The following is a 15,185-nucleotide window of genomic DNA, read 5'->3' on the forward strand; positions in this document are numbered from 1 at the left end:
TGTCTGGTCTTTGTTTTTAAATATAACATTGTAGTTTTTGGCATAAATGGGTTTTTTCCATGCACGTACATGTATGTACACTGTACTGCGGTTGTCTAAAATATGATGGAAACGAATATTTTATTACTTTGTTGTCGGGCCTTCCAGAGCTTATTGAAAACATTTTGGTGATCTCTGAAAGTACTTACTATTTCACATTAAGGTTATATGTAACGTTTCACCATATCCGTTCTTTTTCTGCCATATACAACCGTATATAAATATGCTCAAATATGGCCTAATCCGTAACCATTAATGTTCATGTGGCGTTAATTAGTACCTTAAATTGTTCGTTTACTTATGAACACTTTGTACCATAAAGAAACAGGTATTAAAGGTCTTGTGCCTTTTTTGTTGTTTTTGATGTTTTTGTTTTTGTTTTTTTTTCGGTTTTGGTTTGTTTATTTTGTTGTTTTTGTACCAGTATTTCAGGGAATGCTTTGTCATTGGTTACAAGAGTTTTAAATGTTTTTTTTCTAGCATGCAACTATATGATAAAATACACGAAACTTATATCAAATCATTAAGTTTTTGTATAACAAAACAGAAACAAAAAATCATAGTCAATATACAAAGTTTGTGGACACAAACTTCGGTTTAGAAGACGAAACGCTCCACCATGGTCACGGCGCAATATCTAAATGTGTTGAGCAGCACGACATATGTTCACAACGTTTTACACAGTTGCACTGATGAAGTTAGACGGACACAGACACTATAAAATGTGGATATTTAAGTAGTGTCAATTTAAATGCATGTAGTAACATGAAAATGTGTCATCTGTTTACTTGCACAAATAGATAATCACACAAAAATCTGTTTTAAGAGTATTTGTGGCTAACTTTATGAAATGATTTCAACATGCTCCATGTTTCGATATATGTAAATGTCTGTTTGTACATCTGGCTTTATCAAACTCACACCTAGAAATAGAGAAAAAATATCATGAGAAATATGAAAAATTAAAATAAAATAAAAAAATAAAATACAGAGAAATAGACACGTTGTTAGTTTTTTGAAAGATCGTCATATAAAATAATAAAATTAAAATTTATATATAAAATCTATAACAACGAAAACATTGCATTCCAAACTTCGGCCTCATACAAATCACATTATGAATATGGATATAGTCACTGAACCCTAAAATGTTGTGGGGCGTTAATTCTATATTTTTCACAAAAATCTAATCCTATTTTATGATCGAGCAACTCGGCGTGTGATTCTTAAAGAAAAACAACAGGGACGCCTACCTTACCAGTGCACCTGCTCCAAGCTCCCAATTTTTAATGAAAAGTCAGGGCTACTTATTTACTTTTGTTTCATTATAAGTGTGTTTCATGTTTGTCTACTACCCTTGTTAGTCGTGATCATTCAATTACATTTATTCTTAACGTTTTTTTGTTTAATAGTCCTTGATCTCCTTGATTTCCAACTCAATTCTGGATCCGCCCGCTTCTGCTTATATGGGGATATTGATTTACTGTTATAAAATACTTACAGATTCCGATAAACTCTGTTATCAGATCCACATATGAGAACGGTTCTTTCTCTTGAACAGACATGGTTCACTAAATCGTGGCAAACTATATCACGAACAGCGTCGACAGTGGTAGAATGTAACGTGGTCGGGCGACATTCACCGTCGTGTAAAACAGCTAAATCCTTGTTTTTGCACTTTCCAACTGATACAGCACACCTAAAGAGTTAGAAAGTAGATATATACGCAATAAACTAGCAAGATGGCAAACATGCCATTAATAACGCATTGAAGTATACCGGTGTATGTTGCGCGGATCGTGCCATAAAGTTCCATGATCTCGTGTTAACTAAACAATGGTAGTCAATTTATTACATGACTTGTATACTTGATCTCGAATACTCGGGTCGGTGATGTAGGCAATCAAGTGGTGCCATTCTTGCTTCGTATCTGGGTTTCTCTAATTGAAAATAAAGGTACAAAGGCGACTTTAAAATTGAAAAATTTGCCCGAATGAAAATACAATTTATAGGACAGATCTGTAATTCTTACATGTTATAGTATGTCACACCATCAGAGCCACATTTCTTATTCTCTCCCCGTGATCGACAGTTCAGACGTTCAATCAAATCACAATAGTAAAAACTGCCACGTGTTCCAAGAGGAAGGATGAGTGCTGAAAATTGAAGATTTATTTTAACCGAGTGTAAAGAATATATATACTATTCATATTATAAAAATGTATAATCACCGATATAAATCAAATGCATAAATATTTTATCCGATTTGCGTACTTATCAAAAGTTTTAAAAAACAATTACATTTAACATACAAGAATTACAGATGAGAAATTTTAGAAAATAACGAGAAAAAAATTCCATAAATACGACATACTATAAAACTAAGAGAAAATATACAGTTTACAAAATCTATAATTCAGACACACCAAAAACTAGAAAAAATCTATACATGTATTTAAGACAAAATAAAAAAACCCGAAAAAATCTCTAGACATACCATATACTAGAAGAAGATTAAAGCTAATAATATACGTCCTCATAACTCCCTAGTTTTAATAACTTCAGTGTTATAAAACTTCCATTACTTTATAAACCAAATACATTCTTTTGGAATTTAAGAGGAATCCACGGAATGCGTTGCAGGTGTAATTTTAGGCTATCGTTCGATTTGATTGTCCCCCGAAGAGGGTCAAAAGATTAGGTAACAAGTTGACTTGGCCACACGGGGTGCTAGAATTTCCTTATTTGATGTCAAATGTATTGGTTTAGTGCGCTAAAATAAAATAAAAAGTCTTGTGAACGTCACATTAAAGATGTCCGTCATATATATTTTTTTGAAGTATTTGGGAATTATCTATAGCTGATAGTGTGGGTTTTTTTTCTGTTTTGAGGGAAGACACGTGTAACCTTGAAGAGGGATCTTTATTTACTTATTTTAGATATGATATGATAATGATGTTTGTTTTTATTTGTCCTTACATTGTCTAGTTTATGAATTTAATAAATACGGATGGACACTATTGTAACAGTGTGAATTTAATTTCTTGTATTTTAGGAGGGAAAGAATTCCTAACAAAAGCCTTCAACCCATTTTTATCTTGAAATCCCCTTTCCAAAATTTCCGGATCCTCTCCCGATATGCCATGTCAATTTTTTCTCTTGAAAGTATGCTTTATCGTATATAGCCCATGCAGTTCTTCGACAATGTTACAAATAAACGCAATACGTTCCTAAATATGCACTCATTTCTATTCGGTGTCTGGATTGCTACCTCTGGTATTATCATAGATGGACGTTGAACGACCAGGTGGTGCGTTGGTCATCACAGTATATTAAGCAATGGTTTAGGAATAACGAAACATTCGTTTCGTAAATGAATATTAACGACGATATTGATTCCGGTTGTTTCCAGAGAGATTACGTAAGGGTATGACCCAAACTTGTGAGAGATAAGAAAGCTCGTGATATCTGTCTTAGTAGACGTTTAGTTTGTTATAGAAGGAACCTCTCTGGTCAACAAGAACAAGATGTTTCGACTATTTTTACTGATTCTACCCGTTGTTGGTAAGATTTGTGTGTCTGTATGAGTGTGTGTTTGGTTCTGTATTGTCTTCTGTGCTCGTAATGTACAGTAATGTATGAATATACACTGTATACGCTCTTGATCATTCCTGTTGTAGTATAGTTACACATGTACACATGCATAATACTAGTATTTTTATTTTTTGAAAGAGAAATTAAGGGAACCAGACTAATTCTAACTGTAATAAAAAAAAAAGAACAAAATCCTAGGAAAAAGAGTAGACAAAGAAAATATAAATAAACACAACAAAGAAAACGAAATTACCATTAAAATAACACGCTCATGGAAACAAAAGTAAAATGAGCACCACAGACGTCTGTGGAGCATGGACTAGATGCACTGATTGTCTAAGCATACTCCACTTTTCTAGAAACACCCGAGATTTTACGCAAGTATTCACACTTTATATGAGCATCCCAAATGAAATCAGTTTGATAAATTTTTGAGACTATTTTGAGTTCTGGATGTAAATTCAAATATACGATGTCCACATTAGTGGAACATGCATTTCGGAAGAGTATATCATTAGGAATTACGTACTTATATTTTTCACACTTTCGTTTCAGTTATGGGAGGTATGATGGACTATCTACGAAACAAGAGAGACTATAGATGTTCATTGTTTCTGGGACACCACTGTTATGGAGAGCCATACGATCCACAATGCGGATCCAATAACTACACATTCTATAATAGGTTTGTTATGATGGTGCCATTGTCACTTGTTCAAAGGCATTATTGTCAATCTAAAGAAATAATTGAATGACAAGTTCCATCATTTACAGTGATTGCTCACCGTTTTTATTTTTTTATTTATTCATTTTTTTTTCACTTGTGTGTGTGTGTGTGTTTTGTGGCACGTTCATTAACATCGTCTGTGTTTTTTTTACGTCTCTGATCGCAGCAATGAAATCACCCCTTTTTCTTTGACAGTTTTGATATTTTGTGTAAAATTTGAACAAAATTAGCAATAGTAGTCCATTTTGTTCTATAGAACAATTTACTGCCCCAGATCGACGAGTCTTAATTTATTTATCTCCTCTTTTGTTTCGGTCGCCTGATATTTTTATCCCAACGCTAACTTCTGACCAAGCAGATGCACAAACAATATGATTTCGTTTACAGGTGCGAGTTCTCTAAAGAGCACTGCAGAGTGTCCACTATTCACTTGGCCCATCGTGGCACATGTCATGGTGAGAGCCAGAACGGAAATCTCACCCACGGAGAATTTATTGTACTACAATATACATGTAACATGATGTTGAATAAAGGATGTCCTGATGATATCGAACAAGTCTGCGCCTCGGATGGAAGAACATACTTAAACGAGTAAGTGGCAAAATACGAGTTGATAATTAAATTTGATTTGTAACAAGCTTTCTAATTGGTTGGTTCTCTTTGAGCAAATCATGTTATTTTATTTAACCTGTCTTGGTACCTATGACGCACTTACGTCGATTGGTCCACACTCACCGATTCAAGTATAATCACAAGCATAAAAACTAATCAATTACATGTATTAACATTTGGACTGTCATCCATTAGAAATTAAATAATAAGGAATGCATAGACAGCCCAGATTTAGTGCTTTGTGCGATTGACTTATCTGATGTACTGATACCACATTGTACCCCAGCAATGTAAGCAGACGTTGGAACAACTTCATTCCTATAAACTGTTGGCACCCATTCAGAAGATAGCTTGCCATAAAACCACTAGCACTGATTGATACATGCATGTACACGAACGGTAAAATGTCGTTTCAACGTAAACCTTAACAAAGCGAATTTTAAGAAAGCGGACCAAACTGTTTCAGTGTTACAGCCGATGTCATAATAATAGTAAATGTCCTCTTTGCTGTCCTATAGCCACAGTTAAGCGCGTTTTTTTTTCAAAAAAGAAAGGATACATAGAGTGTGTTGTACAGTTGAGATGCGAGTGAATTGCAGTAATAGGACAAAACATGGTGTTAAATGGTTTTGAAATGGAGGATTCCTCAACTAAGTTGGTCTCCACATAAACAGATGAGAAAGATTATGATGGTATGAACGAAACCTATTTTATACATGTCAGGTGCGTAGCGCCTGGTACGACAGAAACGGTTATATACAACGACGTACCAATAGTTTTCGTTGGGACGGCATGCTGTACCTATAATTCTTTTCAAAACTTTCAAAAAGTAGCGTATTTTACGACTGTTCCTAGAACCCCCGCCCCTACCCTGGTAAGGTGTCATTCTCGTCGTACCAATCCAGATTTGGATGATACTCCGCTGTATCTCACTTTTAATATAAACATATGATTATTGTAAAAAAAATTATCATTAAAGATTCAAACTTAAAATATAACATGTATTTATTATTGCAGGTGTGAATACGAACTCCAACGATGCATGCATCCTGACTTGACAATAATCAAAAGAGCACCATGTGTTGTTTAAATGTACTCAAATAAATTAGAGATAAATACTGTAATCTGATTGTTTAAAATAATTTTAAATGTTATATCTCATTGGATAAAAGATATTGACACGCCCATATTCAGTTAAATTCAGAGCTACTTTTCTCATGTTTAAAGATCAAAATATGTTTCAAAATTAATTTATAACAATAGCTAATTCTTAAATAAATATCATAAGGTACAAAATGACACCCAACAGTGAAAATAGCCAGTTGTAAGACAAAGTGCATTATAATTCAGACCTGAGGAGGATTCAACCTGAAGCTGAAATTACTTGAAAAAATTAAGTTAGTGCACCGAACTCGAGGCACCAACAGGGGAAGGGGTCACGTGATTTATATAACGGTATTTCGGAAGTAACTTACAGGTTAAAGGAAGTCTTTAGGACTTAAGTAATGGACCGGATACATGTATTACTTTGGTACAAATATATGTCTAGTGAAGAGGATAATTATAATACCACGCCCATTTTTTACATATTTAAAAAAGTGCATATCCTAGAAATCTCTCAAAGCCTAGACTATTTGACCAGAAAAATACACTTTCAAATTTAACCGCATGTCCGTACATGTACATTGTATATACAAGTGAAAGATACCCCGAGTTACGGAACGATAAGTTACACTGATTAAGCTAAATCCTCATTCTTTTTTTTCATATGAATGATGAAATGCGTATGTAGGACTTAAAAAATATTTTAAAAGATTAATTTATTTTGTAGTCCTGAAAATAACACCATTATAAGATGCCACAATAATCTCGTCGTCACCGGTATATCTCAAGTCCATGAAGCTGTAAAGACAGCAAAATCTGACAATGTAACTTGTTTTTTCTCATTTTCTGCTGATCTCATCACATCTTTTACTCGTCCCTCACATATTTTCTTGTACAAACTACTTCTTTGTCATCAGTGTAGGCAATGAGTCTCTGAGAAAGAGAACAAATCGGTATTGATGTATAGAAAAAAGATAGCCGACGCAGTAAAATTTTACATGTTTTTTTTTTTACTTAATTTTTTTCTAAATTTCATTCAAGGAAGTAGCGCATGGCACGCAATTTCAATTTTCGAAACTTTTTTTTTTCGAACGCCACTTAGTTGTCAGTGCTTGGCCAATCGGGAAACAGAATTGCGATCTGGCGACTTTCGTTTCCATAGAAGAGCGTCTTTAAGGTCAAAGGATAAAACGCTAAACTATATCGACTGCGTCGGAGAAGTCAGGTGAACAAGTACACGTGCTTTTTGTTGATTTTTATATCAAATACAAATTTAAGCGCACATCATTTATTCACTTTACATGTATGTGTACTTGTAAATCGTTTGTTTGTTTGTTTGTTTGTTTGTTTTTTCAGTTGTTAATTACGGACATCCGTTATCAATTAAATTAAGTTTTAGTCATGAATAAAATCAATCATTATGTTACAGCTACATATAAGATATTATCAGTAACGGATGATCATTAATATCAAGAAAACAGACAATTACCAATGTCATGTTGCTTCCGTCGAATTCTCGCGAGATAAGCGAGTTGCAGTCACCTTTTTGAACTATATCTAACTTCTTTCCGTCAAAGGATGCTTTACTCTGTAAATGAAAACATCTTTATGACAGCTAAACAGAAAAGAGGAGATACTTATTAAATCAAGGATGTTCGCTGCTCTGGTTTTGTCTTCGTATATTTTCTATATCAAAAACCCAGAAGAAATAACAAGAATTTCATAAACACTTTTGAAATAACATTTTATGTTTTGTTTAATGAAAATCCGAAAAGAAAAGAAAATGAGAAGAGTCCGTAAATCTAACGACAACGGATATATTCAATAAAATTCAAATTTTTAATTTGTTTGTGACTTCGATTTTGTGACCAAGCAACAAAAAAAAGCAACACAGATCAAAATGAATGCAATAAATTTACAATCATCCCCAAACAATAAAACGAACTTGGCAAACCTGCAGGGCACCATAGACAATGGCGATGATTTCACAACCGAAAAAGATTCAAAAGGCTCAAAATATAACGAGGCTAAAAGAGTAAGTGATGTCGCAATTGTCAACATAAATCCAAGAAAATTTTACTGTGTAAAAATCACAATCCATAGACACACATATAAATGGATATTACGTCCAACAAAAACGCATGTATGTATTGGATTAAAAAGGGCATAGGGGTTGGAGTTGGGCTATATACACAATTTACATGTAGTAGTGGAAATGTGTGTTGTAAAAAGAGTCAATAATATTATTTATCCAGATATTATGCGTGTTCATTCATCAGAATTCCCTATTAAAAGTTCACCTTGACTTTCCGTCCATCTGCAGTTACTTCATCGAATTCTTCATCCAGTTTGAATCGAATCTCTGTTGTTTTGACAGTTGTTATGGTCTTTACCATCCAATTGTCGTCAGCTACAGAAATTACTATTGTCGGTTTCGCCATATTTGCCATTTTTCGCATTACCAGACCGACACCTGTAACAGAAATATTCAAAAAAGAATGTTTTGTTTGTCTCCATTTCGATTTGTGCATCCATCTCCACCCTCTTTCTTTTTCTGCAAACAGATGTTAACATGGTCTTTGCATATTTTCAATTTAAAAATATCGTCATATTCATACTGTTTTTCAGTCATCATGACTTTTTCACAAACAATCAGAGGTCATGCTATTTTCCACCAAATCCATTCTTCATTGGACCTAAAGGTTTCTTTCAAAATTGCACCCATTAATGTCGACTCAAGAGTCCAGTTCCTCGATAAATTGTTTAAAAATAATAATATACCCGCATATAGGTACTTTGGGACAGGGCCGCGTTTGATAGTATATATATAAACGTCTCAGAATGTGACGACTGTATTCGCTACACTGCTCCATCGGATCAAATTGATGCAGGGAAGATAAGGGTCTGAAAAATTCCCAACGACCCAACTACCAATGATGTGCGGTACTAAAACTTACCTTATTCTAATACGTGCGCAACAGAACATAATTATTTATGTGTCCAAAGAATAAAATACAACTGTGTTTCTTAGTTAATATATGGGGCAAAGTCCTATATTTTGTTAACATACGCTGATGCAATCTTTTTAATACCAGAAACAAAATACTATAAAGCTTTACAATATTTTGTATAATAATGTGACATCTGTTCAAACTTGCATAAAATTAAATTACGATATGAATCTTAAAGCGATACACGTATGCTGTACCTGATTCGCTGACTTAAACGAACATTTGAAATTGTAGATTTGTGACAATAAATTTGTAGTCAAACAAACTGAACTATTGTGACTGGCGATATTTCAAAACTAGTTTGTGTTTGCGATATGTTGAAAATTATCCGCTTCCCTACATTGTACAATCATTTTTCATGTGAGTTCTCTTTCATCAGTGAGGATTGACTTTCGATGAGCGTGGTGGGTGTCTGCGAGAGGCAGGAATTGCTCACCTTTCCAGAGCTCCTGAGTTCAACGTCTGATTTTAGTGGAATTCGTGCGTTTTTTCTAATTTTTTTTGTGTACAATTAAGTTCCATCGTTTTGCACGAACGTTTTTTTTTATCCTTATTGAGTTCTCGGCTGTACCTTCAGAAATTGCTACCTTTTCTTAATTTTTTGCATACTCCTCACTAATACATGTTTAATGCAATCAATATGTACGAAGTCAATTTGACCTAACCACAGATAGGACATTATTGTAAGATACAGGGTCATGTCCTGTCTAAATTACAAAATAAATCACAAGTGTTATTTCTAACTATAAAGGACAGGTTGGAGATAAGGTTACAGATCAAGTATTAATGGCCAGAGGGTAACGACTTCGTGACGTAACATCCGCTGGCATTGTAAGTAAAATGATAAATAGGTCAAGACTTTTGAAGATTCCTGTAGAAAGTTGCCATTCACTGAATTAGTTTATTGTTATTTGCTATATTCATATACGAGTTAAAGATAGTGATATTCGATCATGTTTAGCTTTTTTTAATCGCATTATTGGAACCGCTCCCGTTATTCCGTTCATTTTCTGCAGATTAAGGTCAAAGTCAGATAGCCTATAACCCCTTACCAATTTTTTAACATGCACCCCTTTTTTTTAAAAACAGAATTTCTGGATCTACTTAGCTTTAGTAAGTAAAATATCTCGACAGGTGAATAGCAACATTTTTTGTTTTCTTATTTCACTTTTAAATTACTTTCAGAATATCCGCTTACGGTTTGTATGTTTTTTATGGTTTTCTGCGTGTAAACATCATTATCCATGTTCTCAACCTAGCTATATGCATGATCATCTAAAGAATATTGATTACAACTGCTGAGTTACAAGAATTCTTCAAGAGCGGTCTCAATCTGTGGCTTAAAAACTGCATCACAGCGTGATACTTTTAATGGTTGTGTGTAACCTTGGTATTTCGTAACTGATTAAAATTAAACATCCTAATATGACAATAACATAAATGTAAATTCAAATCTTGTATGTTAAATAAACAGATAATAATAATTACCAAATATTACTATCAACTTTTCATACTGTTATTGTTCATATAATTTACATGTATGTACCTAACTAGTATCTTCATAGTGTAGAACACAACGACGAAGATAATTACATAGGTGGAAATGTTATGTCTTACCTAAAGCTCTCAAGTAATCATCAAAATTATTAGATTCCACCATTTTCCATGTTCCTACTGCTGCAGACTCTGCCATTATTATACTTAGGATGAAGAGATGTCGTTTGATGTGGTATTGATTCAAAGTACGATAACTCTAGGCATAATTTACGCGCGGATTTGAATGATTAATGTTGCATTTTTTTCTACAATAACTGAGAATAGCCAATAACTACAATAACTACAATATCAAGTTGGTATTTTTGAAACTGTTTTCATGTGTCTGTATCACCTGTCTAGACTTTGTCCATGGATTGCGTTCGATTTCCGCTAGAATCTTGGTTCCCTTGATTACTTTTTTATATACATGTACCACACAAGCGAGCACTAAATTCAGGATACAATAATAAAAACGTTTTCCGTGCGTATTTTACAATAGGGCTTCTTTCTTATAGGTTTAATATGTATGATGCCTTTGAGATTTGTAAGCGGTTATAAGCTATACGATTGAAAAGAAAAATCGCAAAATGTTTTGTACGCGTAACAAACATAAACCATATGTATACGCATTTGTATATACAATGTTTTAATGATCTCACGTGTTTGTTAAATAATAATAATAATAAAAAAAAAAAAACAACAAGAGTTTTTAATTTTGCAGGAAAGCTAGCATCCTCCCAAGTCAAGGTTTTGAGTCCACCCTCGTTTTCTCATTAGGGAGCGAAGGTGGACTCAAAACCCTGACTTGGGAGGATGGAAAGCCAGACGACGAAATACAAACTAAAATTAATGCAGTTGTGAGGTGGCTTATTCAAATGAATATATAAACTTTAGTGAAAAACATCCGTATTTAAATGGAAATAAGTGCTATCTTTAAAAAAAAAAAAGACCGCCTACGTAGTAAAATCGGGAAACAGGATTGCAGATTTGCGTTTTCATAGAAGAACATCCTTAAGGTCAAAGGGTAAAAGATGAAACTACACCGACTGCGTCGAAAAAAAAAGAACTTAATACATTAAAGCTCCATTTACAGATGGCGTAAATTTACATACGTATGTATTTTCATTTCCACGCAGTATTTGCGCACCCGTGACTTTGTATATTTATACATGTGTGTAAAAATACATACCTATGCATAATAATTGTGCATGCAAATGGGGCTTTCGTCAAACAGAAATGATTTTTTTTCTGCCTACAGCTTTTGTCAAGGGCAAATAGTACTAGCTAAGAGGAAGACACCACTAAATTTTCTTTTCAGATTTTCATTAAACAATTTATATAAAATGTTATTTCAAAAGTTTTTTTAATGAAATTCTTGTTATTTCTTCTGGGTTTGGATAGAGAAAATATACTAAGACAAAACCAGAACAGCGAACATTCTTGATTTTACAAGTATGTCATACCTCTTTTCTGTTTAGCTGTAATAGAAATCTTTTCATTTGCAGAGAAAAGCATTCTTTGCCGGAATGAAGAAAGATACAGTTCAAAAAGGTGACTGCAACTCGCTAATCTCGCGAGAATTCGACGGAAGCAACATGACTGATAATATCTTATGTAGCTATATTTAGGAATAACATTGATTTGATTTAAGAATACAACTTCATTTAATTGATAACGGATGTCCGTAAAATTTTGACAACTGAAAAAAGGCGATTTACAAGTACACATACATGTAATGTGAAACAAAAATGTGCGCTTAAATTTGTACTTGATGTAGAAATCCACAAAAAAAGCACGTGTACTTGTGTACCTTACTTTTTCCGTATTATTTCGCTTTTTACCCCTTGACTCTAAAGACGCTATTCTATGGAAACGAAAGTCACCTGATCGCAATTCTGTTTTCCAATTGGCCAAATACTGATAACTTAGTGGTGAAAAAATATTCTTTCGAAAATTGAAATTGCGTGCCATGCGTTATTTTCTTGAATAAAGAATGTCGACCAGTAAGAGGTTGGAAATCGGTTCTTCCATACACCAAGTCTGAAACTAGTATAGTTTGCCTCTAGCATAGACATCAATTCTTTGTTAAAACATATTTTATTTTCATATAATCATAAATGTGATAACATACATACAAATACAATAGATATAGGATCCAGAAACAAGCATAGTTATGCTTTTATAAATTTGTCTCCATAAGAACCAGCATGATATAATTGACATTTTTTGCATGCTCAAATGACAAATACATTGAATAAAATATAACACAGTATAAGAGCTTATAAAGAATTCAGTTGAAACATAAAGTGAAGGAAAACAATTACAAAAAGAAATGTATATATTGGAATAATCATTAAATTTCCAAGAGAAGAGAAATAAAAAAAAAATATTATAGTATTTTTTTAAATAAGTAAATAAATGTATTAATGTATGAGTATCAATAACATTAAGTTATGTGTTAAACCTTTTACTTTTCAGAATGACTTTCTGGAAAAGCTTAAAAACTATAGAGCTTTGTTCATCAATTTTTAATTAATCTTTTTTCTACTTAAGAAAATACTCTTTTTTCTCAATTTATATTATAATTCTATAAGTCATCTATCTTCATTTTACTTAAATTCAAATTTATGTAATATTTATGTAACCATATTTATGTTTTTAAAAAAATAAATGGACGAAATATATTGTGGCCGAGGTAACTATGGCCGAAGTGACTATGGCCGATTTGGTAGTGTGGTCCTAAATTGCAGGTCTATGCTTATAGCACACTTGTCAGTACTCTAGCAATGCTTGAATACTCAGTGACTATATCAGTGACGCATCCAGAACGGAGCGCAGGGGTTAGCACCCTGTTATTATTGGAATATTTGTCGTTTTCACGTGTAGTGGACAAAAACTAGCAAATAATGCCATAGAACTCCCCTTTTTTTTGAGAAACTTCGATTGGCACCCCCTCTTTCCGCGACGTGTCTGGATCCGGCCTTGTATATAATACTATAAAGTCACGGTCCCTGAATAAATAGACCAGTAGCTAATTATAACACGGCTGCTTAATTTACAATTACTTGCCTTTCTCGGAACGATTGCATGCATTCATCCGGTTTTATCCCGTCTCTCCTCTACTTATTGTAATGTTTTAAAATCAAACAAACGGTCGGCCTTCCAAAGGGAAAAAACTGTACTCCTCTACTTGCTGACCTATTTCTTCACTCTTACGGGCTGGCTTTATAGCTGATCTCATCCGAAAGAAAGAGCATTGTTTAGCTAGATCTTTTAATCTCAGTTTCCGATGTATATAGATGATGTATTATCGTTCAACAATCCTAGTTTTGGGGATTTGATACATCACATCTACCACAAAGAACTTGAGATAAAGGATACTACAGACACTGTGAAGTCGATCAGCTTCATATGTTGATCTACACTTAGAGATCGATGGTAAAGGAAAACTATTGACCAAACTTTACGACAAACGTGAATTCATTCAGAATTCTCAACTTTCCTCTTATCTGTGTCAACATCCCTTCAGCACCTGCGTATGGAGTTTTCATATCACAATACGCTATGCCAGAGCTTGCCGTAACTACGCAGACTTTTTGTATGGCGCTAGACTTCTTACAATTAGGCGTCTGGAACAGGGTTATGTTGCTTAAGAAATAATTCGTGGAAGGGTTAGAATTGTACCCATTTTAACATTTGTACGGCATTAATATTCGATCAACATCCCCCGTGTGGAATTTGGATTAAATGTGTATATTTATGTCATCGTATGTGTTAAATGTGTGTATTTATATAATTGATTTCAATTAGATAACCTCTCAGCCGTTAAATCATCGCGTAAACGTTTTTAAATGTGTGTTTTGTCTCGAAGCGACAGCGAAAGAAAAGAGACAGTGCGCAGGTGCTAAAGGTGGGGTTGTACCGACATATACTGTTTGACGATATATATGAAGACGTTATATTAGAATATAAGATTGACGTCATCACTACAGAAGTTAAATGGTCGTCATCGTGAACTCGTGGGTCGTTTCGGTGTATCCATCTGCACATGTTAACTGATTTGTTCAATGTGTCATAGTTTTCCTTTCCTCTTTCCTCTACTCCGGACTTGACTTTTTATGAGCAACTCGGCAGGTGTTTAAACTAGAAAAGCAGAGGACGCTTACCCTATCGGTGCACCTGGTCCATGCTCCCAGTTTTTAGTGGAGTCCGAGTTGCTCATTTACTCGTGATACTTTGTATGTATTATTTTATTTGTTTTACGTTCTTTGTCGTGTTTTCTGTTTTCCATGTCTGGTCTATGACCCTGAAATACATTCTTTAGATTTCAACCAGAATCGTGGTTCCCTTGATTACTCTTAAATAAATAACTTCATGTCTTACAAAATGTACTTTACATTTTCCCCCTCACCATTGTAAACAAGACAAACGGATTTTTTTTAGTTGACTTTAAAATTATTTTTGAAAAATACTTCAGTTTATCATTTCAATTTTATTCTGTTGATTTTTTTCCCTTTTTTGTACGTGGTCTTATAAGTTTGTTTTTATGTATATGGCTATTT

General features: G+C 33.7%; 3 protein-coding genes across 4 annotated transcripts; 1 reads left to right on the forward strand and 2 right to left on the reverse strand.

Moving 5' to 3' along the window:
* Window positions 1-581: 581 nt before the first annotated feature.
* LOC148606482 (thrombin inhibitor rhodniin-like) lies at window positions 582-2,726 on the reverse strand. Its single transcript, XM_088545723.1, has 4 exons — window positions 2,537-2,726; window positions 2,072-2,195; window positions 1,541-1,738; window positions 582-962 (listed from the first exon to the last, which is right to left on the reverse strand). The coding sequence occupies exons 1-4, from the start codon at window positions 2,577-2,579 to the stop codon at window positions 896-898; spliced, it is 432 nt and encodes a 143-aa protein (XP_088401849.1). The 5' UTR covers window positions 2,580-2,726; the 3' UTR covers window positions 582-895.
* Window positions 2,727-3,443: 717 nt separating this feature from the next.
* On the forward strand, window positions 3,444-6,096 carry LOC148606483 (agrin-like). The gene is made up of 4 exons (XM_088545727.1): window positions 3,444-3,603; window positions 4,189-4,318; window positions 4,748-4,951; window positions 5,990-6,096. The coding sequence occupies exons 1-4, from the start codon at window positions 3,567-3,569 to the stop codon at window positions 6,060-6,062; spliced, it is 444 nt and encodes a 147-aa protein (XP_088401853.1). The 5' UTR covers window positions 3,444-3,566; the 3' UTR covers window positions 6,063-6,096.
* Window positions 6,097-6,775: 679 nt separating this feature from the next.
* Window positions 6,776-12,194, reverse strand: LOC148606484 (sodium/calcium exchanger regulatory protein 1-like). 2 transcript variants are annotated; one of them, XM_088545726.1, is made up of 5 exons: window positions 12,087-12,194; window positions 10,705-10,787; window positions 8,377-8,549; window positions 7,566-7,664; window positions 6,776-7,009 (listed from the first exon to the last, which is right to left on the reverse strand). In XM_088545726.1, exons 2-5 carry the CDS (start codon window positions 10,778-10,780, stop codon window positions 6,944-6,946), a joined length of 414 nt encoding a protein of 137 aa, XP_088401852.1. In that variant the 5' UTR covers window positions 10,781-10,787; window positions 12,087-12,194; the 3' UTR covers window positions 6,776-6,943. The 2 variants fall into 2 exon arrangements, with proteins under 2 accessions (XP_088401852.1, XP_088401851.1); XM_088545725.1 differs by having other exon boundaries at window positions 10,705-10,773; window positions 12,087-12,190.
* Window positions 12,195-15,185: the final 2,991 nt, after the last annotated feature.

The sequence above is a fragment of the Perna viridis genome, chromosome 9 (assembly GCF_037379345.1).
Source record: "Perna viridis isolate PV_CMFRI_1.1 ecotype Kerala chromosome 9, ASM3737934v1, whole genome shotgun sequence".
In the NCBI taxonomy this organism is placed as follows: domain Eukaryota; kingdom Metazoa; phylum Mollusca; class Bivalvia; order Mytilida; family Mytilidae; genus Perna; species Perna viridis.